We start from the raw sequence: 25,485 nt of genomic DNA, 5'->3' as shown, positions 1-25,485 counted from the left end.
AAGCATGAGGTGGGAGACAAGCCTGCTTTCTGCAACCCTCCTGTCCCCAACAACTCTCTTCAGCAATTCCCAAAATCAGATCCACTTACCAGGGGCCTCCTCTCCTGTTTGCGCTTCACCGAGATCCAACTGCTGTGACTGGCTAGGGCTCCTCCGGGGTAGAAAAGAGATCCTGACTGCATGTATCTCTGGCCTCCGAGTCATCCTTTGCCTCTGGCTCCCCATCTTCATCCAAGATTGCCTCCTCCTGGCTCAGTCCACTCTTGACTGGCATGTGAGCCAACGAAGTATCCACAGGGGACTTTGCAGTGGAGGTGGGGTCACCACCTACAAAGAGCTGAATGTGATACTCGAACCAGCAGCTTGTGGGCTTGTTTGCCTCCCGTGCCTTGTGGTAGGCGTTCTGCAGCTCCTTCACTTTGACCCTGCACTGCAATGTGTCCCGGTCATGGCTCTTTTCTATCATGCATCTAGAAATCTGACCATAGGTATCATAATTCCGATGGCTGGAGTGCAGCTGTGACTGCATTGCCTCCTCTCCCCCAATGCCAATGAGGTCCAGCAGTTCAGCATTGCTCCAAATGGGGGATCGTCTGGTGCGTGGAGCAGGCATGGCCACCTGGAAAGATGCGCTGAGACCATTGCATGCATTGCCGAGCAAACAGGAAAGGGACTTTCAAATCTGCGAAGGAATGAATGGGGTGGGGCTGACGGTTGGTCACCTGAGGGCAGGGCAGTAGAGTTCAAACCAATGGCCAGAAAGGTGAGAACAGGCATTGTGGGACACCTTTCGGAGGCCAGTCGCAGCACTGTAATCACCACGGTGTCTACACTGGCACCGCAGCGCTGTGGCCACGGCGCAGAAAGCTCTACGCCTCTCGTCGAGGTGGTTTTTTTAGAGCGCTGCATCTGCACAGTTTCTGCACACTAAGTGCCTTGGCAGTGTGCACACCTTGGGAATTACAGTAATCAAAGCTGCTTTACTGCACACAAACTTGCCAGTGTAGACAGGGCCTTAGACCAATTCTTCTAATACTTAATTAGACAGTATCATTTGTCACCTTTAATGATGATTCCTCTCTGCCTTTCTTGACTTGTGAATTGGTTTTAGTTTCTTTAAGGAAATTGTAAAAAAATAAGGAGTTCTATTTGGACAAGAGGTGCATTTGCAATTAATTATCTCTCTCCCTCTCCACCACTCAGCTTCTTTTGCCTCTGTAGTCTTCAGTCTTGGCACTACCCTTGAGGTTTATAGCTCTCCTCCTCCACCCACTGTCTCAACTCCACCTTTGGTGAAATCTTCAGGTATGCCTATAGTCCTTCTTGCCTTAACCATTACAAGTCTATGTCTCCAGGTCTGTAGTGTGTTCAGAAATCTGCTGCCCTCTCTCTTACGAGGAAAGCAGCATCACCATCCTCAAGCACCTCCCCTTGCTCCTCTTCATTCATTGTAGGATTAAGTTCCACATAGCTTTAATTATTCTGAAAGCTCTCTGTGGGTTTGACTGCAGCTTACCTCATCGATCCATTGTCTGCTTACCCCTCCCAAGACATTTAGGGCCAATCTCCACTTTGTCTCACATGCAGTCCTATTCCCACTGTTGGTCTGAAAGCCTCCTTTTGAAGTTCCTGCCACCTGAAACAGCATTCCTATTTTTTTTTGTCTCAAATTCTCCATCTCTTTTAAAAGATCATTTCTCCCTTGCCTTCTGTATGCTTCTTAATGTTTTCCTCTCTTGGTCATTGGCCTTCATGACTTCTTTTGTTCACCATTAAGTATCTCCACACCATGGTTTCTGTAATCTGTACTAGAGATAGGCCCAAAATGTATAATTTGGATCTACTTTTGAGCTCCTTTTTAGCCCTTCGTATTAATAAAAACCAGCTGTGAAATGTAGATTTGGATTTCAGAGCTCTCCAAAATGTCAGGCAGTTCAGATATGGAGTTTTCAGTCAGGCACACTTTTAATTTCCAAACTTGGGTGCCAAAATTTAGGCACCTAAGCCCACAGTTGGACACCTAACTAAGTAGGTTTATTGCAGAAGTGCTGAGCATGCAACTCTGCTCAGCACCTCTACCAATCAGACTACTTATGTAGATACCTAAATATGGATTCAGGTGCTTAACTTTAGGCACCCAACTTTGAACGTTTTGACTTCCTTCCCTCAGCCCTGAAATAAGCAAAAAAGTGTGTCAAGCTCAAAAGGAATTAAAGCTGAAAAGTTGAGGATATGGAGCACTTTGGCCCTCTCCAGCAAATGCTTAGTTTTAAGCATGTGAATTGTCCCAATGAAGTCAGTGGAGCTATTCTAGTTTACACCAGCTGAGGTTCTGTAGATATTTGAGAAATGCATCCCATGTCCACTTCTGTTTTATGGTGTCTTTCATTTTGCTGTGATCCACTGAATGATGTGCGATACACTAGTGATTTTTTGAATCTGGGCCTGTCTCTTCACCTTGGCCCATCAAACTGCTTTCTGCCTTACTAAATTTAGGGACTGCTACAGGTCCTGAACAATGCTGCCCTCTGATGTGGCACTGCAGTCATTCTGTCTTAGTTTTTCTTCTTGGTTTTTCAGTAGATTGCCCTCTTGAAAGCTGGATTATTAAACTGTCACAAATCTTTGGCTTTTCCATGCTCAAAACATTCCTTCCCCGCTTAATGCAGGATCTCCACAGCTTTCCTGAGTCCCTACTCCCAGTTCAGTCTGGTGATCTTTCCAGGAACTACCAGTCTCAGCATACCTGTTCTTAAAGGGGCTGCACCTTGGAACAGAGAATCAGCTGGACCCAAACCCCACTATCATTTAAGGAGACAACCCTATTACAGAGCCAAATTCTGTCCCACTACATTAATGCTTCCAAAATTTCTCAGCAAAAACAGTGTTTCATTTGTACCTATATTCTGGCCAGCAGAAGCCGTAAGCACAGCTCTCCCTATCCAGCAAACATTATTCCCACCAGGAGAAAAAGGTGTTCACATATAAGGGTCCCTGATAGCTTGGGGGAACACACAAAACTGTGCAGGCCAAACAGTCTCCATCTTGGAGTGCCCTTCCCAGGCTCCTGTAATGGATGACCCACAGAGTAGGCCCCTGCAGTTTCTGGGGAGAGAAATCAGGACTTGAGTATAAGCCTTCATCCCACTTCTGCTGTGTGTGTGTGTGTGTGTGTGTGTGTGTGTGTGTGTGTGTGTGTGTGTGTGTGTGTGTGTGTGTGTGTGTGTGTGTGTGTGTGTGTGTGTGTGTGTGTGTGTGTGTGTGTGTGTGTGTGTGTGTTGGGGGGGGGGATATTTCTGTTGATTGTCTATGCACAATGCCTTACCTAGATCTGGCCCTTAAAATCTATAGTGATATGCCATCTTTTAGGAAAGCTTTGCAGAACACTACTATTGTATAGCACAGATGAAAGACATGATGATAGAGAAACACCTAATGTTCTTACACAGTGTGGTTAAGACAATTAAAAGGACCTCATGCAGCGGGTAGGGGATATGCAATCAGAGGAATACATGATTTGGATAGAGGATCACATAGATGTGTTTTAGCTAACAACACCGTAGTCATTTTAAAATCTTAACATTGATTAAGCTGCACAAAAGTAATCAATTTTGACAAAAGTAATCAATAGATTCCATGCTGTTCTGCTGGAATGTTGTATCTACACTATTCTATTGTAGGAAACTACTGAATTTGGTACTCATCAAATTGCTAAACACAAAGGGCAGGGGCATACTTCCCAGCTGTTCATGCTCAGTGCACCAGAGAATGGGGAAGCAAAGATGTTGCTATGCCACCTTTACCCCTCCCCCCAATCAAGGGATGACTGGGGGTCCAAATTGGCTCCTTGCACAAGTTAAAGCAGCCACAGGGTTGGTTTAATTTATGCCAGCCAGAATGATTTCCTAGAGACTATACTGCCAGTTGGGAATTGGTGGAGTATACCATAGTCCAACCCCAGCATGTTCCCGATGCTGGTGGACTAGTAGGAGTTGGTGTATGTCAGCTTTTCATCAACCCAGGATCCCCCCCATACTGGGTGAATCCTCCCATTCCTTCTTAGGGCAGCTTTTTAAGGTAATTTGTTGTCAGATTCAAAGTGTCCTTAGCAGGACCCTGGATCTGGCCTAATAGCCGTATTTTTGTTCATTTAAATTGTTGAGTCATTGAAAACCATGAGCCAAATTCGTGCCTGGTATAGCTCTATATTTCCTCCTGCGGAATAGGTATCAAGTTAAATATCATCTAGGACAGGTGGGGGTTGGCCTGTGGAGTCCACATCTCTCTGAACAAGAATGGTGTTATTGCCATATAAAGTCAGCATCAGTATAGAAAACTTTGGCATGGGACAGTATGCATAACCATATAATGAGAACTAACAGATTTCTCCATCAGCTCTAACAGCACAAGAAAAGGAGGGGGACAGTTTAACAGGCAAACAAACAGAGATCTCCGTTATTTATAAATGCCAGGACTTCTGGGTCCCTGGGATTAGAAATTCTGTATGTATAATGCAGTACAGCTGTGGCCATTTCAAGCAAAGCAATGAGACTGTTGCTACTTGAGTATGCTCTTAATAAATGCTTACTGGAAGCCCTGACTGAATTAAACCCAGTTATAATGTCACAGCTGCTATTAGAAGTGCAAGATCATCATAAAGTTGCTTGTCACTTGATTTACTTGAAGCACAGCAGCAGGCATCTTATTAGGGTGTTAAAAAAACGTGCTTCAGGTTTTTTCACTGGGAACATCTGAACGTAAGTCATTTGTGGTAGACTGTTCAGAATCTTGCCCATTAATCACCATCGTGCATCAAGAATAATACGTTTTGGCTATTTCTAATCCCATTTTTAAGATTAAAACTATTAAAACTATGAAAAATATTTCTTAAACAACTATGATTGAGAATCAAATATCAGAGCTCTTACCTGTAAAGTGCTGATGTGCACGGGGGTCCCTGTACCATTTACCGTGTTCTTTTTGGCTACATTGCCTCCTTTCCCTTCTGCTTGCTCTGCCTTGGCAATTTTTGCTTTCTCAGCTTCAATTCTCTTTGGATTGTTCAGCATTACCTGAACCACTGCATACTCAACCAGTGAAGCAAACCCAAAAAGAAGACAAACGATCAGCCAGACATCTAAGGCCTTCACATAAGACACTTTGGGGAGTTCAGCAGCAAGAGTCATACATTCAGATGCCAAGCTGAGCACTGAGAAGATACCTAGAAACAATAAAGCAATATATTAAAGTAATGAAAACTGTGCAGTCTTCTTAGCCTCTTCCCTGCTGGAGCGCTCTTCCCATGTCCCCAAAACAGCTATACTGCTAGATTCTAATGGATGACATTTCTTATGAGTGAATGGAACTTCATGATGTAGAAGGTATATTTTGCAAGAAATGACTATCTGCTGAATATACATGATACACATGCCTTCAGTTAACTAATGGCTTAATAATCTAGACAAGATTTTATTAATATTAATAAACCTCGAATGCCTTGAGAGGTAGATAGACACAGAGATGCTAAATTACTTATGGTTACACGCACACACACACACACACAGGGTCATTTGAGTATGTGTATCTAACTCCGGGAAGATGGAAGGGCATGAAATACACTGTTAAAACCTTGTCTTTTCCTCCATATCCTTTAGCTCTAACATGATGACCCAGAATTAAGCCAGAGGTGTCCCAGGAATCGAGACAGCATGGAAAATACTTAAAATGGTCTGTATCAGTGTAACATGTCTAGAGTACAAGTTAAAATGATGTTTTTGGCTAAAAATCAAAAAGAAAACCTGTCCACAATTAGCTGCGCAAAGGAAGGAAATAAAGTGGCTAGGGAATGCATGGTGTCTTATAACCTCAGCTTCAAATGACTGGTGCTCAGAGGGGGCCTTTGTATGGTCCCAATGAGCACCACTTTCCTAGAAGGTTCTCAAAGCTCGGCAACCCGCAGGGATACATCTCACTGGTGACAAAATGTGGAGATCATCTCAATGAAGCAGTTCAGTCATATGCAGATGGGATATTTACAGACACTTATGTGTCTAAAAGGCTGACTATCTAAATGGTTGTCAAATTAGACATACTTACACCCTCTTCCCCAAGTCAGAATTGCCATTTTGGTTCTATGATCTCTATTGGTAAAATTCTTCCCTCAGTTGCACCTGTGCAACCTCAATGAAGTAAGTGATGTTGGATGGATGTAAATAACTTCAAAATCTGGCCTTAAGCAGAGGCGTCAAGTCAGCCCCATATTATCATCTAAGTTGATGACATATGTTATCCAATATACACACCAAAATATTAATTCATGCAGGGATTTTTTTTCTGATCCTTATCCACTTATGCTTGGAAAATGTTAATAGTCCTTATAATATTTGTACTGCTCCATCAAAGTAATTTTAAGCTGAGCAGGGCACAAAATATCAGACTTTATCACACCATTCCCTCGTTGTTTATTTTACTTAGATTTTGGTGAGATTGTAGTGGCCAGTATATTCAGAACTGCTATAATTAGACATTTGTCTCCCATCACCTTAGAATCCCAGATTTTATTTAGTATAAGGCATTAATCTAACACTGGCAGCTTGTCAGATATTAGCTACTAAAACAAAGATGGGGGGAATGATAATAATCAAAGTGATATGATTTCAAAGTCAAAATCTTTCAATATACTGTCAAGAAAGAGATAATATCCCTATATCATTCTAAAGCTTGTAATTCCAGCTTTCCATTGGTTGTAATGCATTTATTTCCTGCCCTAATGAGATATCAGACTGATATCACTGGACCAAGAGTGAAAGTAGAAAATCCCTGTGCTTGGACCAAATGATTTTCCCTGTTTCATATCTGAAGCATTTGAGCACATACAAGAAATCCCCCTTTTTTCCTTGCCTTTCACAATGTCATTATGAACCACTTATCTGTGATGATCTCATTAGAGATTCACTCCCCATTTTTAACAGTGGGGAGTGGAAATGTAAATGCAATGTTAGAGTTAATAAAGCTCTATGTCCTATTTACTGCTCATGCTATAGAAAATGCTTAATACAGCTATCCACTTTCATTCAACAGCCCTGAAAATCAACACCTATTCTGAACCTGAATCACCTCACTAGTAGCCAAATAGACTACCAATATGGGCTAGTAAACATCTCTTTGTAACTGGATATTCTTTGTAATATGTAATTATTTTTACTATCTTTAAATATGTTTACTGGACTAATAAGCTATTTTTGTTAGTATTATGTGATAGGTGCTGAAAACACTCAGCTCTTTACAGTCACTGCCCAGAAGTACGTAAGATCTTGGAGCTTACGATCTTGGGCTTAAAGTTGGAAAACTAACTTGTAAATTCTACTGACTGAAAAGATTACAGCAGAGCTTTCATCACTTTGTTCAATAGGGCAGCTGAGGCCACAGTGACTTTCTGCTAGTTTCTATTTGTCTGGAAACCTGGGGTAAAAAGTTCAGTCTCAGAGCAAAAGAAAGGAAAGAACGTTTTATCAGATTTCAAGGAAAGAATATAATCAGGTGGAGGAAGAAGAAATATTCTATTAAGTAAACATTCACTGCAAAATCAACATTGACATGTCTTAGAGAACCTGACAGCAGTTTGGTAAGTTGCACCTCTGAGTGCTGCTGTATTAGGTGGTTACCTAAACTGGCCCAAAGCAAAATACTGGAATACAGTTGGGAAGAAAAAAAAAAGAAACTCAAAAGTTGAAATATAAACAACAATATTCAATTCCCATGGAGCACTCAGAGCCCCTCCACAATTTTGGAGCCCCTCCACAATTTTGTTGGGGTAGAAAAGTGCTTGGCCTGGGTTGGGAATGTATCTGTTCCTCTTCCCTCTCCTAGGGACCCAGGTTGGTGGCAAAAAGGGTTTAGTTAGGAATATAGGGCAGGACTGCTCATTGCCAAGAGCAGTACCAACCTTTGCATTTCACAGGTTTAAGGTTACATTTCAATACCTAAGCCTCACATCCTGATTTCCCTTTATGGGGATTCCCCTACTCTGTGCACACATGCACATACAGACACCCCTGCTACCATAATGTTCCTTTCCCAGTTACATGGAACTCCTAACCTGACTTCTCTCATGACTCCTTCTAGCGGTGTGGGATTCTTTTATACCTGGATCTACTTGAACCCCCCCGTCCATATGTAACCTGTTACTTGGATTCCCTCTTTAACTTCCTTTTCTCCCAGCTAATCCCTGTTGCATCTTTACTGTTTGACTAGTGAGGAGTTTGGGGGGGAACCTTAGTAGTTTCCTCCATGCAACAGAAGGATTTTTTTCTTTTTGAAACAGCCCTTGTTCAACCACGCAGCTAGTCTAAACCTGGCTCCTCTTAATTTCATGGGAGAGGTGCCCAGTAGGACAAGTAGTAATATTTCCCCTTCCTTCCCTGATTTCTGTGTGTTGCTCTGTAGCAGAGTGCTGACTCACCAGCACAGCGCCTCCTGCTGGTTGTCCAGGAATTAGCTCTCTCAGCCCTGGAGCGCCCTCTATGGGCTGGTGTCTCACCCTTCTGCAGTCCCTTTATCTCCGCCACGTATAGGCCCCATGTACCTCCTGGATTACAGTGCCCCTTACCTTGGGATGCTGCCCCTCACACAGGGAACCCCACTCCTCTGGGCCCACCTCCCCTCAGTTACCCACTGCCAGTCCTCATCTAGCCCCTTTACTCAGGGGAAAACTGCAGTCTGCAATGGCCACTTATCATTGGCTAGGGGGTTGGACTTGCTGCCTCTCCCTGCAGCCCCAGTACCTCCTTAGGTCTTCCTGTCAGGCCTCAGCCTGGTAGGTCGCCAGGCCTGAGCTCCCCAGCGCCTGCCTCTTCCCCAGCACTGCTCTGTTGAAGGTACCCTGTGCTCCCAGGCAGCCTGGATCTTCCAACTCCAAGGCTGGAATGAGACTGCCTGCCTCCTAGCTCACCGCCCTCTTTATACCAGCCCTACCGGGCCCGGCTTAGCTCTTCGGGGCAGCCCTTTCCCAGAGCTGGTTTTAACCCCTTTCTCTCTGGAGCGGGGTGCTCACCCCGCTACATGCTCATATAGCAAATGATAGTTCCTTTGCTCAGTGTGCAGTGTCTGGGGTCTCTGCACTGTACGACAAACGTAGGCAGTAATTAAGAACAAAAGCTGGGTTTGAGGAAACACAGGTACATAAGAATTGCCATACTGGATGAGACCTGTTGTCCACATATCCCACTTCTGCTTTAGAGGGATGTGTAAAACACCCCTTGGTGGACAGTAATGGAATAACCAGTTCATAGAAGTTTCTTTTTAACCCCCTGTCAGCTAGTGGTTGGCTTATGGCCCTAAGAATGACGATTTATAGCTCTTATTTTTTAAATTCCTATCTGAGGTAACTATGGGTGTTTCCATTGGGGTGCTAATCCAGCAGAGCACTTAAGCATGTATTTTGCTGGACTGGGATGTAGCCAATAATCCTTTTTTGAATCCTTCTAGCTTCTCAGCCTCAATGTTATTTTCTGACAATGAGTTCCACAGGTTAATTATATGTTATATAAAACAGTATTTCCTGTCATCTGTTTTAAACATACTGCCTTTAAAAACCATTGGTCTCCTCTTTGTTCTTATATTACGAGAAAAGGGACACAGAAGCACCTGATTTGCCTTCCTTGTGACACTGATTATTTTATAGACTTCTATCATGTCTCCTTACTCATCTCTGTAAATTAACAGACCTAATCTTGTCACATTCTCTCTTCAAATGGAAGTCTTTGCATGTTTCTAATTATTTTTGGCCTTTCTTTGTATTTCTGTTAAATTTTATATGAGATAGGGTGACCAGAATTAGCAGAATTCATAGAGAGGCATATCACTGATTTGTGTATTGACATTAAAATAGTTTCATCATTATTTTCTCTCTTATTCTCTACACATCCTAACTTTTTTCTCTTTATTTTACAACTGCTGCAGAGGAAATGTCACACACAGTAACACCCAGGTCTCTCTCCTGAATAGTTAGAGTTAATTTAGAATCCAGGCATATGAGAAGTTCAAATTCTTCCTTTTAATGTGTATTACCTGGCATTTATCAATAAAATTTCATCTGCCACTGTACTACCAATTTATGGACCTTTATTAGATTCCTCTGCAATTCTTCAGTCTTCTTTAGTTTTAACTAACATAAATAACCATATGTCATCTGCAAATTTGTCCAGTCCCGCTCGTTTGATGGATACCAGCAGGTTGTGCTGAGATCCACCTACTGAATCCCATGTGCTGCTAACCCTCCAGGTCTGAGTAGTGATTAGTCACTGTTTCAAGCTCTGTCTCTCAAGTGCTCTCCCCAGCTGCAGACCCCATGTGTGACACCCCTCTTGGGCAGTGGGACCCTGAACCCTGGCTGCCTAGGCCCAGGAACCAGTGCCATAGCCCTCCTGAGCCCCCAGTTGTTTAGACCCATTCTCCCCCAAGAATAGATCTGGCTGGCGAAGCTCTGATTTCCCTAGTTCCCAGTTTAGCAAAGTAATTTCCTAAACAGACTTTACTCTTAGAAAGTATAAGAGAATTGAGATCTATGGAAAACATCAAACTCTCGAATGCAATCAAACTTAATCTAATCTCACCCTTTTTTGGGACTCACTGGATTTGATCCAAATCTTTAGAGGAGGCAGAGACAGCCATTTTTTTCCACACCCTCCTGCTGAGTCATGTGCTCTTGGTGATGAAAAGTCTCCCCTTGGCTTGCAGAAGCCCACTTTTTATCAATAGTCTGCGCCCCTTTGGTCAGCTAAAGAAAAAACACAGCTCTTCTAGTCTAGTCACGTGAAGTCTGCGGGGCTGAAGCCCAGGGCCCTGAGCCCTTCCACCTGGGACTGAAGTTAGACAACTGAAGTTGGACCTAACAAGTTATCTTCCTGGGGGCCCCAGGCAATTGCACTGCTTGCTACCCCCCGGCTTTTCTATGCAGAAAACTAGTTGTTGTGGCACAGGTGGGCCGTGGAGTTTTTTTATAGCATGATAGGTGGGGGGGAGGGCTCAGAAAGAAAAAGGTTGAGAACCCCTGATCTAATTCATAATGACCGCTACAAGTACAAATAGAGTTCATAAAACCAACTGGAATTCATAACTGGACACAGACATATTCCCCACACTAACACATGTCAATTCTCCAGATTAATTAATGAACATAACAAACAGCTTTTGCCCACTTACTTTCAATGGCTCTTGTGCTCCTAAGTCACTCAAACGCTACTGAAAATCCCACCCATGGAATTTAGGCACAATTACATTTATTTCTTGAACCAACTCCTTAGGACTGAATTGACAGTAGCCACTCTCCCCTCTTGTGGCTCTCTATAGCTAGCTATTCTAGAAGCAATCTTTTAAGGTCTGGAGAAATTGCTTCTCCAAAGGTTGTACCAATGTGACATATGATCAGTCAAGACACAGGGAGTTGACAAAACCCATTACTGCTGCTTTGTTGGATTTAGTTGTCGCTGATCTCTCTCAACACTGCATATGCAATACAATTTTCCTTGTACAAAGGAAAAACATTAGTATAATTTTACAAGCATATTTGTATTTTTTGACTTGGGATTTGTTTCAATATGGATTATACTCTAAAGTCCACTTCACTCAGAAGTTTTATCTCATTAGATTATAAAAAGTCAAAACTTCAGGATGCTGCTATAAAGTTAGGTTTGTCCTGATGCCATACTGCAAAACACAATGCCTGTAATTTGTGGGGACTTAAGTCCCAACCCTCCCTTAATAACACTCACTCCAACCTCCTGAGCAAGGAGTAGGCAAATTATGTACAATCCATTGCTTCCTTTTGGGGTCACACCAAATGCCACATAATTATGCTGCTGTATTACATTTGAAAAAAACCCAGACACATATATTCATTTACTGAGACCAAGAAATACTCTGAAGTTTGTATATATATATATAATCCTCAAATACTGTACAATCTGCAACATGCTTCTTATAAATTTAACGTTGAAATAATTAAACCTTTCCACTATATTACTTTTAAAAGTTGTATTAGTAATGCATAAAAAGTTGATATATAAAAATTCAGGTTTTAATCATATTGGAAATAACTATATGAAAAATACTTGTTTGCAAGAGATTTTTTTATTTCACAAAAATATATATTTTCCCTATACTACTTCATAAAAATTCTTCTATCTAAACATTATTTGTCTCTGTTGCACTTTATATTCATGATGCTTGTAAAGTTGTAAACACTATAAAGTTAGAACAGGGTATACTCCATGTGCTATCAAACTAAAATAAACTATATTTCATAAACAAATAGCTATTTATGTTTTTAAAGGACAAGTAAAAAAGAAAGGAGAAAGCATATGCATGTGATGGATATACTAAAATATGCCTTTGAAAAAGACAAATTTTACATATATTTATTATATTTAATGTAGATTTTATTTTCATTTAACATCTATTAGAGTATCACGTACAATCCAATTAGTCAAGTTTGTTTTTTCTTAATTAACTCTATGCCCCTACTGCTTGGTAGCAAATGAAGAATCTGATCTTGCTCCCATTCAAATCAATGTGACTTTTGTCATTGACTTCCCCAGAAGCAGCAGCCCTCCCAAAGACTAGTATTACCTCTTCTAAGCCTGAATTCAGCCCATAGGAAACCTTAACATAAATTATTATGTGTTTTGCTGAACAGGAAGAGCACATGGTTAAAGTACTTTGATAAATCAAGGCCCTGATGAGACAGAAGCCAGTCTGGTAACGGTGGCCATTAATCCTCGTCAGAACATTACTGCTATTTAATCTTCAAACAACTGCTGCAGGAGGTAGGTATTCTACACCTTAATAATCATCTTGATTAGCCATTATTTATTTATTTATTTATTATATATGAATTTATATATTCAAGTTTCTATAAGGTGTCTATCACCACCGTATCTGTGGTGCACGCTATACGTGTATAATATAAAAGCGAGAACTTTTCCAGGTATGGAAAGGAGACACATTACAACCTCCTTGCCTCAAAACCACATTAGAAGGCAGACATAGGAAAACCGTGCCTAAACACTAGATATGGCATTACGCAAAAGCCTGGATGAAGAGATGTGTTTTATAGAGGCTAGAAATGGGAAGGTTTCAGTGAAAATGAAGACCATGCAATGGGATGTAGTTGCTTTCAATATCCCATCTTTTGCTATCAAAGCAACTGAAAAGGGTAAAGTGGTGCTAAGTGCGTTCTCACAGTAGGTGTAAATGTCGGTTACCCAGTGGCACTCTTGCAGCACTTGCATCAGGATTGATCCAAAATGACAGCCACGACAGAACAACAATTAGCAGTGTAGGAGCATAAACACCCATCATGTAAAATCCAACTTGTCTTCTTAAAGTGAAGATTACTTCTACACAAGTGTAATAACCTTTAAAGAAATAAACACATTAATGTTCTAAATGTTTTACAGGCCAAACTTTTCAGATTTGAATGCCTTAGCATTACTCAGAATCCTGCCCTGTTGAAATCAGTGGGGATTCTGCCCATGATTTCAGTAAGGCTCTCAGTGAATTAGGCTTAAAATAAATTGTTTTTCCCAAAACCAAATAGTTCATCTGAAAACACGTTTGAAGCACATATGAGAGCTTACAAAACCTGAATGAAAAGAGAGCTGTAGCTCATGACTGGCCTGTTGTACTTGACCTTTCAGAAAACAGAGAAAATCACAGTGCCTGCTGCTAAATCAATCTCCAGATTTACAAGTCTTTCCACACAAGAAAAGTAGAGTAATATCCTGTTTTGTCATTGCTAGTGGGTGTTCCCACAGGCATATGAAAGGTCATATTCAGGAAGCCAAATAGGGACAAGCAAAACCAAAGGGAGAAAGGAGGACCTGGGGGGATTCTTCTGTATTCCAAGGAAGTGGAATGCATGGACAGAGACTAGGGTTTTCAAGCATCCAAAAAGAGTTAGGCTTCCCAACTCACACTGGTAAAATTCTGTTCTCGAAGATGCACTGTCTCTAAAAGCAGAATTTTGCCAAATGGGAGCAGAGCACTTATCTCCCTTAGGCTCATGTGAAAATCCCAGCTGGTATCAATTTTGCGAAAAAGAAGGAACCACTTATTAAAATAAGGTGTACAACTATGAAGTCTTGTTCAGAAAAAAATTCGAAAAGTAGAGACCTAAAGCAGGGCTTAATAAAAATTGCCGTGATAATGAAAGTTGATAAAGATAATTTTTCATGTTGGTACAAACTTTTAAAAGAAAATCCTCTAAATTTAAAATTGGGAAAAACTAGGCATACAGGCTCAGGCTTATTTAAATATGGAACTTCATCACACAAACATACTTCTGGACTACCTGGAAAAGTGACTGGAGCAAAGAGTAAAAATGAACTCCACAGCCCCCTATATTTGCTGGTAGAGAACAAAGGGATCAAGGAATATGGTGGTAAAAACAGTAGCCAAATTATGCTCATATTTAAATTCATGTAACTCTACTGACATTGTCTTATGTTCACCGGATTTGATCGTATAAAAACAACTCCATAAACTTCACTATCACCATCTCAGGGCAAGACTTTTCCCATGGCTTTTAGTCTATTCCAGTTAGTAGCTAAATTTGGTGAAAAGCAAGTAAATCTTAAATATAGAGCTTAAATAGCAAAAAGGGAAATACGTTCTTTTTTGAGTTGTTACATTAATAAATTGTTCACCACACACACACACACACACACACAGTTTACAGTTAGAAGTTGTTTGAATATATAATAATCACAAAGCCAAGTACAAACAAAAACAGAAAGAAAAGAGTTTTCCTTATTATTTTGTAGGTAGAAGACATCCATATGCTCTTAATTCTTCTTCTCCCCTTTTATGATCTTTAGTCTGAGGAATTCTTCCTATGCAGTTGGTGAATGGTTTCCAGATATTTTCAAATTCTTAATTATTTTCCACATTATTTATGACTTTTATGTGTTCAGCTGTTTGTGTTAGGTCAAATTCATTCTGACTCTGGCTAATGGCCTTGTATCATCTTTCAATAAGCAGAGTATAATATTCTTTGCCATCACCATTTATCATAAGGGTATCCATTTTGCACTTTCATGAGAAATTTCTGTCTCGCACACAAAGAAAAAGAAATGCAGGGACTTTTATTTTAGTACAGGCAATGATTATCATACAAATGTAATCCCCAGATTTTCTTTTGCTTGGACAAGTACAGAACATATGGATCCAATCCTACTTCTACTGATGCAAATGTTACAAACACCCATTGACATAAATGGGCGAACAAGGTCGGGGACTATGTTTGCGGTTGTCAAGCATTTCCAGCATAAACCATAGCTTTGAAATCCAGTTTGTACATTAATGAGGTGCCCTTGTACAGTGCATGAGATTGGCTGTAATTTGGTATTGCAATGAGATGCTCTCCCACCATATGCCTTCAAAATATGAACCTTTAGTAAATTAATATGCAAACCTAGCAATGCCTCCCTGTATCTGCAAAGAACCTATGACAATACCTACGAGAGTCATCTCAAGGGAGTGTTAGGTCCAAAGCCTAGCTATTACAAAGGTGAACATTATTAAGAGAGTTGGTAAAAAAAATAAATTGATTTTTGACAAAAAAGAGTCAAAATTTGACAACAACTTTCATGAAAATCTCACCAGTTCTAAATGTTAACTCTTTCTTTCATATGAGAAAGAAAAGAGAGGAACACTGAAGATATTCACAATCTACCATTAAATATCTTATTTTTCTATCATAAGGGAACACCACTACTTCCTTTCCCCCCCCGAATATAAATTTATTTAGGACAAAACCCCAATTAATCCCATTCAACTGTCAAATATTTTTCCAGCATCCAAGCATAACACAGCAATTGGTCCTAAGTATTCCATTTTTCACCACCCAAATAAGATGGAACAGCCTCTTTTGTATTATCTGGTGCTTCCCTATTGCTCAAATTTAATTTTTTTAGTCTAATTATTAGCATTTTTGTGAGTAATGTGTTGTTTAACTGTTTAAGAATTAAATACCCCTGTAGCTGCTACATAAACTGGTATCTTATCCGAAAGTAGGGGTGAACAGAACTGTTGACTAGCACCTCTGGCTTGTACTTTTTACAGTTGTATAATTTTGCTGGATGTGGAGTAATTCTATAATATTTTAAAATGGCAAATCAACCAGAGACAATGGATTACCTAGCAAAGATTTAACAGTTTGAGAATTCATTCCTGTTGTAGTTAAGACCATAGTTCCAAGGAATATTTACACTGAAACCTGAAATAACGCAAAGCTCAACTGATTTCAAGTTCCAATACAAACTTCAGACTCAGATCAAATTAGCTCTGAGGATTATTACGATTACCTGGGAACTCTCCAGATATAGAGTATGGCTCCACAGTACCTAAAGGATAACAAACACTATCCTTTGACAGAACAGAGTTTCTGGATGATTGTAAGGGGAGCCTCAGAGATTCCCTTCCCCTTAGCTCTCCTTTCTGTGTTTTGCTGGAGGCTTTCTGCAAGTCAGCAACATATGTTTCAAAAAGCACTGACCAAAATACAATAAAAACCATGCTCAGTTGAAAAAGAAATGCTGGTCATTGCTTCTGGATGTGAGCAATTTCCTAGCTATGATTGTTGGCAGAAATCAGTGGAGGTAGAAACAGACAATAAACCACTGGAAGCCATATTACAGAAATCACTGTACAAAGCAGAGCCTGGATTTCAGAATATCATGACATTGCAAAAGTACAAATACAGGATCTGTAAACTGTTTTTTACAGTAAACATGCTTTCAAGAGCACCCTATCAAAAAAACTAGAAGCTGCAGGAAGAAGAGTTTGAAGTAATATTCAAGTATTCTGAAAAAAAATTTGACAAGCTCAAACAAGAAAACTAACATGACTCAACCATAAAACAATTTGAAAGAGTAGTTCTAGATGAACGACCAACCAGAAAAGCCCAGGCACTTTCAAACATAAAAACTTATCAGGACAATGGAAATGAAATTGCTATGGGAGGATCAGAGACATCTAAACAAAAAGAAGGAGGTAATCTAACCTGACCTCCAACATCTCAATGTCTATATTAGTTTATGGTTATTATATTTGGCTGTTATTGTGTTATTCATATCTAAATTATTGATTAGTTAAAAACTAATGTCCTCTTCTGCAATACAAAAACTATCAATGCAACCATTAATCATTAACAATATACAATAACTAAATTCAAACTGAAGTCTTTAACAAATAAATTAGTTAATAGAATTACATACCTGTGCCTTTATAATATTTGGTACAGTTACCATATTCAATATCCTCTTCTTTAATGTCAAACTGGGGCAAAGCAATTTTTTCTAACTGAACAGGATCTCCAGATTGCCAGATAAATCGTAAATCATCAGTTGTGTAACCAACTACAAGAAAAAAAAATTAAAAGCTACCTTACACCAGAGTCAATTCAGCAAAAATATCTATCTATATATCTATCTATATATATATGCATGTATGTATTTCTTTCATTTCTTGATTCCTGCTTCCTGTCATAAAATTATCAGTTGATTCACAGCTAGATTTTTATTCTCTATTTGTTAATTAGGACTTGATGGAACTCTGTAATACTGAAAATCTGAAACTGAATGAGAGTGTTATTTTAGCACTCAGTATTTAAACAGAGAAAACAGTACCTGATTCCCCACAACTTTTAACATTGTATTGTCATTTAGACTCCAATTCAGCAAAGAACATTAACACATGCTTAACCTTAAAACACGTTCTTAAGTCCCATCAACTTCTGTGGGATTTAAGACTGTTTATGTGGTTCTCTGAATCTGGGCCTTTCATGTGTAAGAAGTGGCCTTTCGTGTGCTCCCCTCTGATTTGGACAGACTTAAGGGCCTAATTCAGGAAAGCATCCCTTCAGCAAAACACTTAAGCATGTGCTTAACATTAAGTACATGGCTAAATTCTACTGAAGTCAATGCAGTTACAGAATATACTTCAATTTAAACATTTGCTTAAGTGTTCTTAAATATACTTAAGTGCTTGCCTAAATCTGGGCCCACACATTGCACTTTAGACCACTGAATTTACACATAGTGCAAAGCAGTGGAAGAAGCAGGCCCATGATGTTTGAGCATAAAAGGATGTTAACTAAAAGTACAGTCACGATCGTGATTTTACATGTCATTTTTCTGTCTGCCTGATATATGGAGTTAAACACAGATACAGCATGACAAGTAGTGGGAGGGATGGGGGAACATACAAACGGAAAATTGAGAATGCAATATAATTTTTTTGTAAGAATGCAGAATCTTTAAGAAACGCTTAAAGAATTGTTCCATTCAGGGGGTGAGAATTAGGCAGATAATTTTCACATTTGAAAAATTTCTGTGATAAAAAACTAAAATGTGAATGAACCTCTAAAACCTCTCAAAACATAATACTTATTATCTACCTCCACATTTGTATCATAAAAGCTATATCATGAAAATAAGTTTTAATACACCCTTAATAAAGGTATCTAATAAATGTAATAAAATATGCACAGTAAATTACAACAAAACTGTTATAGTCAACTGCGGGAATACAGAGGGTGTGCTTAGTAGACAGTGAATGGTGTTTAGGATTGTTAACAATAACTGCAGACGTGAAGAATTAGTGAGGGAGTGGGAGGCAAGCATATGGTCAGGATAGCTGATGATGCAGCAAAGGATCAGAGTAGAGGGAGAATATAAGTCTAAGAGGATGCCTCAATTGGCAGAGCAGAAAAGTAAAGAGACAGGAGACCAGAGGTAGTTAAGGGCATAGTCATGAAGGATACTTAGTATGAGTCAATTTTCAAGTGGCTGGGAAGTCAGTAGAGGTCTTTCAGGACAAAGGTGATAGGTATGAGAGAGTTGGTAGCACTCCCAGACTGGAGTTTGGATAGGAGGATCCCTAGGAGGCCTTGCAGGAAATGTGCTGTAATAATCAAGGCATGAAGTAACTAATTCACAAAAAAGCAGTTCTTCGTGTAAATGCTGAGGAAGACACAGACTATATTGCAGAGATGGTAGTAAGGTGGACTAGTAAAAATTAGTAATGAGAGCTGCAGTGGAGATTTTGGAGTCAGGGATAACTCCAAGATTATAGGCCTGTGAAGTGCAAGGAAGGTCACAGGTGAGGAAGGAAATGCATGTCTTAGAGACATAGCTGAGGATACTTCTCTTGCAAAGGTGGAGGATACCTGTCTTTCTAACATTCAATTTAACATCACATCAAAGATATATATGCTTCAGAGAGGTTGGAGAGAGTTGAGGGAAAAGTAAATGAGTTAAAAGAAGAGACAGAGTTAGATGTCACTGGCATAAAAGTGGAAGTTGTGCTTAAATTGTGAAATTTTTAGTGTAAAGAAAAGGAGGCAAATGAAGTAGAGAGTTTTTGGGAGACTAGAGCAGAATGGTTTAGAATCCAAGGCACAGTCAGCGCTAGAGACAAAGAAATGGTAATTAGAGATATAGTAGCCAAACTAGGAGAGGAGGGACTCATATCTACTTAGTGTTGAGGCCAGTCAAAGAGTATATTTCTTGACATTGGTGTCATATGCTGCACTGAGATGAAGAATAAGTAGCACAAGGAGTTATCTTTAGCAAAGTGGAAGAGGTAACTGAACAGTCCACGTAAAGCAGTTTCTTGCCATGGAGGAGGTTGAAGACATACAGGTCTGGATCAAAAGGAGGTGAGCAGTAAAGTAATTGGAGAAAGTTTACTTCTCTAATCTCACCAACATTTTACAGAATGAATGTAACTTGTACAGGTAGCAAAGAGTCCTGTGGCCTGCCTCTGGAAATTTCCACTACATGCATCCGACGAAGTGGGTATTCACCCACAAAAGCTTATGTTCCAATACGTCTGTTAGTGTATAAGGTGCCATAGGACTCTTTGCCACTTTTACAGATCCAGACTAACATGGCTACCCCTCTGAAACTTGTGCAGGTGATAATAGTTGTTGGGAGTATTGGGGTCAAAGACAGATTTCTTATGAATTACAGAATTTTTAGTGCAGTAGTGAAAATGCTACAAAGTAAAATGATGGTGATATAGGGAGCTAAAGCTGGAAGACATATCGAATTGAGTGAGCTGAGTTAGGAACTAAGACCTACCATACCAGATCAAGACACTGGTCAATCTAGTCCAGTATCCAGTCTCTAATACTGGCCAGACCACATGCTTCAGAGGAAGGAGTATAAAACTCTATAGTTGACAATTATGGCATAACCTGCCTGGGGAAATTCTTCCTAAATCCAACACGTAAAGTGTGACTTATCCCATGATGCATGAGGGTTTATATCCCTTCTGTTTTTTAGAATCTCAAACGTAACTGTAGATATTCCTTTTCTGAATTCCACCAGGCTCTGTCTCAATAACATCTAGTGGGAATGAGTTTCAAAGGCTAATTCTATTTTAAGTAAAAATGTATTACCTATTATCAATTTTAAATTTTCTGCCTTTCAACTACAATAAATGTCCTCTTCTTCTTGAATTATGAGAAAGGATAACAGAAGCATTTAATTTACCTTCTCTGAACTACTATATACTCTATTATTCATCTCCCTCTAAACTAAGCAGTGCCAGTCTCTTCAGTTTCTCTTCAAATAGAAGCCTTTCCAGGCTTCTGATAATTTTCATTACCAGTTTCTAAACCCCCTCTATTTCTGCTATTTTCTTATGGACACAGGGTGACCAGAGGTGGTGGTGAGATCAAGAATGAGGCGTTTTACTTTCCCAAGAGAATGTTCGTGCAGCCAGATGTGGTAGGAGCAGAACAGCTATAGATTTTTGGGGCAGCAAGGGGAAGACTAGCAGTAAAGAAAGATAGACTGTGGAGTTGGTGGCTGTGGTGCGGTTATGGATTAATGAAATTTTGTATTACAGTGACGTTACAATCTCTTGATAACTGCTAATGGTAAAAGTAAAAAGGAGTCAGGTAAATTAAGTGGTGTGATAGTGCAGAAGAGTAAGTGAAGATTTCCAGTGCCTTTGGAGATTGCAGAATAATAAAACAGCATCTTAACAGATGAAAGGAAAACATGTTCATATCTACCTGGTCTGTCTCAGTTCCCACCCTTGGGCTCTCCAGTAATGTCAAAATAGGCTTTTTATGTGTCAAATAACACCCCTTCTTGGGACCTGGGTTTATTAACAAAGTTCCCAAGGAAACACAAGAACTCCTACCCAGTCCTCCTAGCTGGCTCACAACCCTTGGTGCAGGTTTCTTAGCCCTGTCCCTGCTGAAGGTCTCCTCTAGCAGACTTATTCTCCACACTCTATCCATCCTCACTGACTCCTGCTCTCTGCTGACATGCACCCCCAAACCTGCTGCTGGGGAACTAGGGAGAGTCTCTCCCTGCTCTCTATCAAGCAGCAACTACCAGGACTTTCAACGTAAGTCTTTCTTTCTCTCCCCTCTGGCTCTCCATGGGGTTTTGTTTTATCCCCATCCCAGAAACCCTGATTTAGCCATATGACTTGCCTGCCACATGACTTTGAACATTTTCTCCATATGGAGAAACAAGCTATGTGTGTTACAGGTGAGGCTGGACCCTTCTCCCCTTAAAGAGCCAGTCACCTTGTTACATTTCTTAAGGGCTCTGTGTTCATCATTATGCCAGGGGTTCTCAATGTAAGCAAGAGAATGCTTTTACAGAAGCAAGTTGTTAGGGAAAAAAACCCAACCACCAGCCCCCCACAAAACACAAATATAGGGCTTGATTCTGAGAGAATGTCCACAACTTCCATTATCGTCAGCAGGAGCGGGGGGTGGGGGGGTTCAAAGCCTCTCCAACTCAGACCATTCAGTGTAATTACTATCTCAAATTACATAGAGGTTACTAGAGACTTCGGAATGAAAGAAAGAAATATTGTGGGAGAGTTTCTCTTAGCAGAGATCTGGTTACAGCTCCCCTATTTTGAAGTACAGCTGCCGTATGCCAGCTGTGTATGGTCCATAAGTGATCACGTGCCAGTTAAGAATTGATGGAGTGGAACTGCACCCAAAGTGCCTTTCCTCGTCCTCTACACAGAGGTAAGGGGGAAGTCAGCAAAGGAGCTACATCTGCTGGCTTCATTCCTGCTGACAGATCCTCCTTAAACTGGATGTGACAGGGCATACCTGGCCTTTGCAGCCACCTACCAGAGGCCCAGCAGTTCTACTGTACCCCACCCCAGAAAACAGAGAAGTGACAGGAAAGCAGCAGCGAAGGTGTGACCTCCAGGGCTACCTAGACAAGCCTCATGGAAGAAGCCAATAAGAGCCCAAAAGGCTCAGATAAAAGGAGCTACGGGGCCTTAGCAGGTAAGTTCCTGGCTGGGATCAGCAGATTAAGGAGAGGTGTGCCTCTGTGCTCAAAGGAACTTGAGGGATAACCAGAGTTTGTTTCTGACTGCATTTCCTTAAGCTGGGTTTGCAAGGAGAGATGAATGCTCCCATTACACTGGGGCATTCCCAGTTAGTCCACTATGGCCAGATTCCTTTGTGTCACCTGAGTAGAACAAGAAGAGAAGAGAATTTGGCCCATAATTTTTAAACTTTCAAAACAGCAAGGGAATAACCCACTGGAGAATCAAAATTTTTCTTGACTGCTGGAAGCCAGGACAATATTTATTACTTCTTTAAAACATTTGATCCATGTGATCTAAAGTAAAGCCTGGGTGGGATTTATTGTTCAGAAGATGTATCTAAAAAAACCCCCATCACTCATTAAATCCTTAAAGCCTGAGAGTCTGTGTATAAATAAAGACCTCCTACTATATATAGCTCTCTGCTCATCTAGTGGCTAGCCCACTAAAACTGAGCTCTTAACTATAATCCTTCACTAGCTAACAGACATTTTCCTTTAGCTCAAGTGATATGCACCTGTGTGACTGGAATCAAGGGTTCATGATATGATCCCCAATACCATTTTAAAGCTTTCTCCAATCACTGTGATGTTTCTATGTATGCAGTTTCTGGCTTTATTACACCATTTTTAGTAAACTGTGCTCCATTTTGGTATGGTTAAGCAAAGGTTTGGATGAGATACATAGCTGTTCTAGCAGATTGTTAGAGCTACAGTTTAACATGGAGGCTTGGGCTCTTTTTTTAAATACACATATTTTGCCAATATTTTGTGACATGTGTGTATTCAATCTGAGGTCAGAATAACACCTAAATGCATACAATTGGGAAAAATGCATCCAGAGACCTTGCATCAGGGACACATTAATAAGATTGCTCTAGAATTCAAGAGCATAAGCACATAGTCAAATCCATTTAATTTACTGAATTTCATGATTTTTTTTTCCAGATGGTGACCTTTTTTAAAAAAGACTGACACTATGTAAGAAACAGTTTGGTTTTGGAAGTTCCATTAGTCAAGTAATTAAGTAAAATAAAACATCTTATGTGTAACAAATAAGTGAAACAAGGAAGCATCCCCACTGTTGGAACTGGAAGGGAATACCATGCCATGAGCTAACTTCTTACTGTTGCTAATTGAATAAAAAGGGGCAAAAGCTTAAATGACACTGTCACTCAAGGGAGAGGGTAATAATCAATTTCTCCTCCTCACCTGTTTGAATTTAGCACGTCTGGTATTAAAGAAAGGTCTGTGTTTCTAATAAAGTGGAGAAAACTGTTAATGAATACTTCTTCCTTGAGTAAATATGATATCTGTAATGCTGCTAATGGGCCTTATATTGAAGTTCTTCTCAGGCAAACTTCCACTGATATCAAGGGTTTTGGGAATCAAAGGATTGGGCCCAGTATTAAGTAAACATATAAAACCTAATTCAAACCTATTATAAACAGGTGTAGACCTATTTAATTCAGTAGATTTACACTCAATAATACAAGAGCAAATTTATCCCAAAATATTCTGCAGAGGAAGTGGTCGTCACGCAAGTTAAAACTACCTGAGGAAACTACTAATTCATTTTTCCAAATGATATTTATGTCCTGATTTTCCCCAATACATTTTAAATGTCTTCAGAAATGCTAAACAGTGTCATTATGTGTTTGCTAGCAAAAATGTAAAAATAGAACAAATGGTGCCATAAAAATTAGAATTTTTTTGTAGGAAAGAACCATAAATTTTAATTTGTAATGATCATGGAATATTAATTTTAAAATTCATTAAGAAATGTTTACACTAAACAACATATATATTTCCTGTTTGATTTTCAGGCCTGCCTAGAAGGTAACTATTTTTATGCATAGACTGATTTACATACAGCTCTCCAATTGCATCTTGCAACGCTGTGTATCCATAGGAAATAAGGTCAAGTCCAAAGGGCATGACAGAGTAACGGATAATCTGAGAATGGAAAAATAGATCTTAGACACAATTTGAACTGTTTTGTAAATAACGAAGTAGAGTAAGATTATATATATATTGCTTTAAATGTAAAGAAGTACAAAAATAACAAGAGTATATAGAGTAGAGCCTCAATAATTTTCTCTTGTCACAGACTCTGATTCCAAAATATTGAGGTATTGAACAAACATCATTCAAAATTTATTCATGTATTTTGTCAGCTAAATTCTGTATTGTTTAAAAATAGTGCAATAAGATTTTAATGGATAACATTTAGAGGGAAAAAATGCTCACCTCACTAGTCAGAGTGTGTCTTTGATGGGTCCAGGAGGACATCTCCCACACCCTAGGTAGTGGGAGGGGGAAATCTCAAGTGAGAGCAGCTGGGGAAGTATTACATTGTGTGGAGGGTGCTGCTTCTTTCTCATTCCCTCTCCCACACCAGGCTGTGGAGGAAAACGGGGAGGACAATGTCCTGTCTGCTCCTGCTGCCACTGAACAGCAGTAGGGGGTCAGGATAAGCCAGCTGATTGGCTCTCACCTGCTGGACTGGGGGAAGATTGTTTTTGCTTGCTGTTGGCAAGTAGCCAGTTTAGGCTCTTTTCCAGGCCCACTTTTGTGTAGAGAGTTGGATCTCACGATGCCAGGGTGAGGCTAATTGCCAAATTTTGTTTGGGGTCTGGAAGGGATTTTTGTTTTCCCATATGGAAAACTGTCAAACTGCTCTGTGGGTTTTATCACCTTCTATCCAGCATCTGGAAGATTTACTTGGGGAATTTAAATTACATTCGTTGCAACTTTTGAATTGAGGTCTCTGTAACCCAATGGGCTGCTTGGGCATGAGCAACTTGGGCAACTGCATAGTGATGGGGTTGCCTCTGTGTCTCATGCAGCATATGGCTCTCCTCATCTCTTCTACCTCTTGTGTGGGGGAGAGGAATGGGTTGCGATTCTGACTTCCAGCCAGTGTCTCCAGACAGGCCTGAGGGAATAAAGGGGGCATTGCTCCCATACCCACCCTCAGGTCTGTAGAACTCAGGGGCACTGATGCCAGGTGAAACCCACACAAGAGCAGCCCTGCTAGGTAGTTTGGGGAGGGGGTTCCCCATTGGTCAATAATTTTAATAAGGTTGCAAGCCTCTGTATTTAA

General features: G+C 40.1%; 1 protein-coding gene across 4 annotated transcripts in view; it reads right to left on the bottom strand.

The window, feature by feature from the left end:
• GLRB (glycine receptor beta) overlaps positions 1-25,485 on the bottom strand; it is a 71,875-nt gene that overhangs the window by 13,616 nt on the left and 32,774 nt on the right. For 2 of the 4 annotated variants that reach the window (XM_074951052.1, XM_074951053.1), the window contains exons 6-9: positions 24,253-24,335; positions 17,277-17,417; positions 13,263-13,415; positions 4,929-5,221 (exon numbers count right to left, since the gene is read on the bottom strand). In XM_074951052.1, coding sequence (XP_074807153.1) covers positions 4,929-5,221; positions 13,263-13,415; positions 17,277-17,417; positions 24,253-24,335 — 670 coding nt within the window. Of the gene's footprint in view, positions 1-89; positions 683-4,928; positions 5,222-13,262; positions 13,416-17,276; positions 17,418-24,252; positions 24,336-25,485 lie in introns of all 4 variants that reach the window. The other 2 variants (XR_012639302.1, XM_074951054.1) reach the window with 2 other exon arrangements.

This window comes from Natator depressus, chromosome 4, assembly GCF_965152275.1.
Source record: "Natator depressus isolate rNatDep1 chromosome 4, rNatDep2.hap1, whole genome shotgun sequence".
Lineage (NCBI taxonomy): Eukaryota > Metazoa > Chordata > Testudines > Cheloniidae > Natator > Natator depressus.
This window is presented reverse-complemented; position numbering and strand designations above follow the sequence as displayed.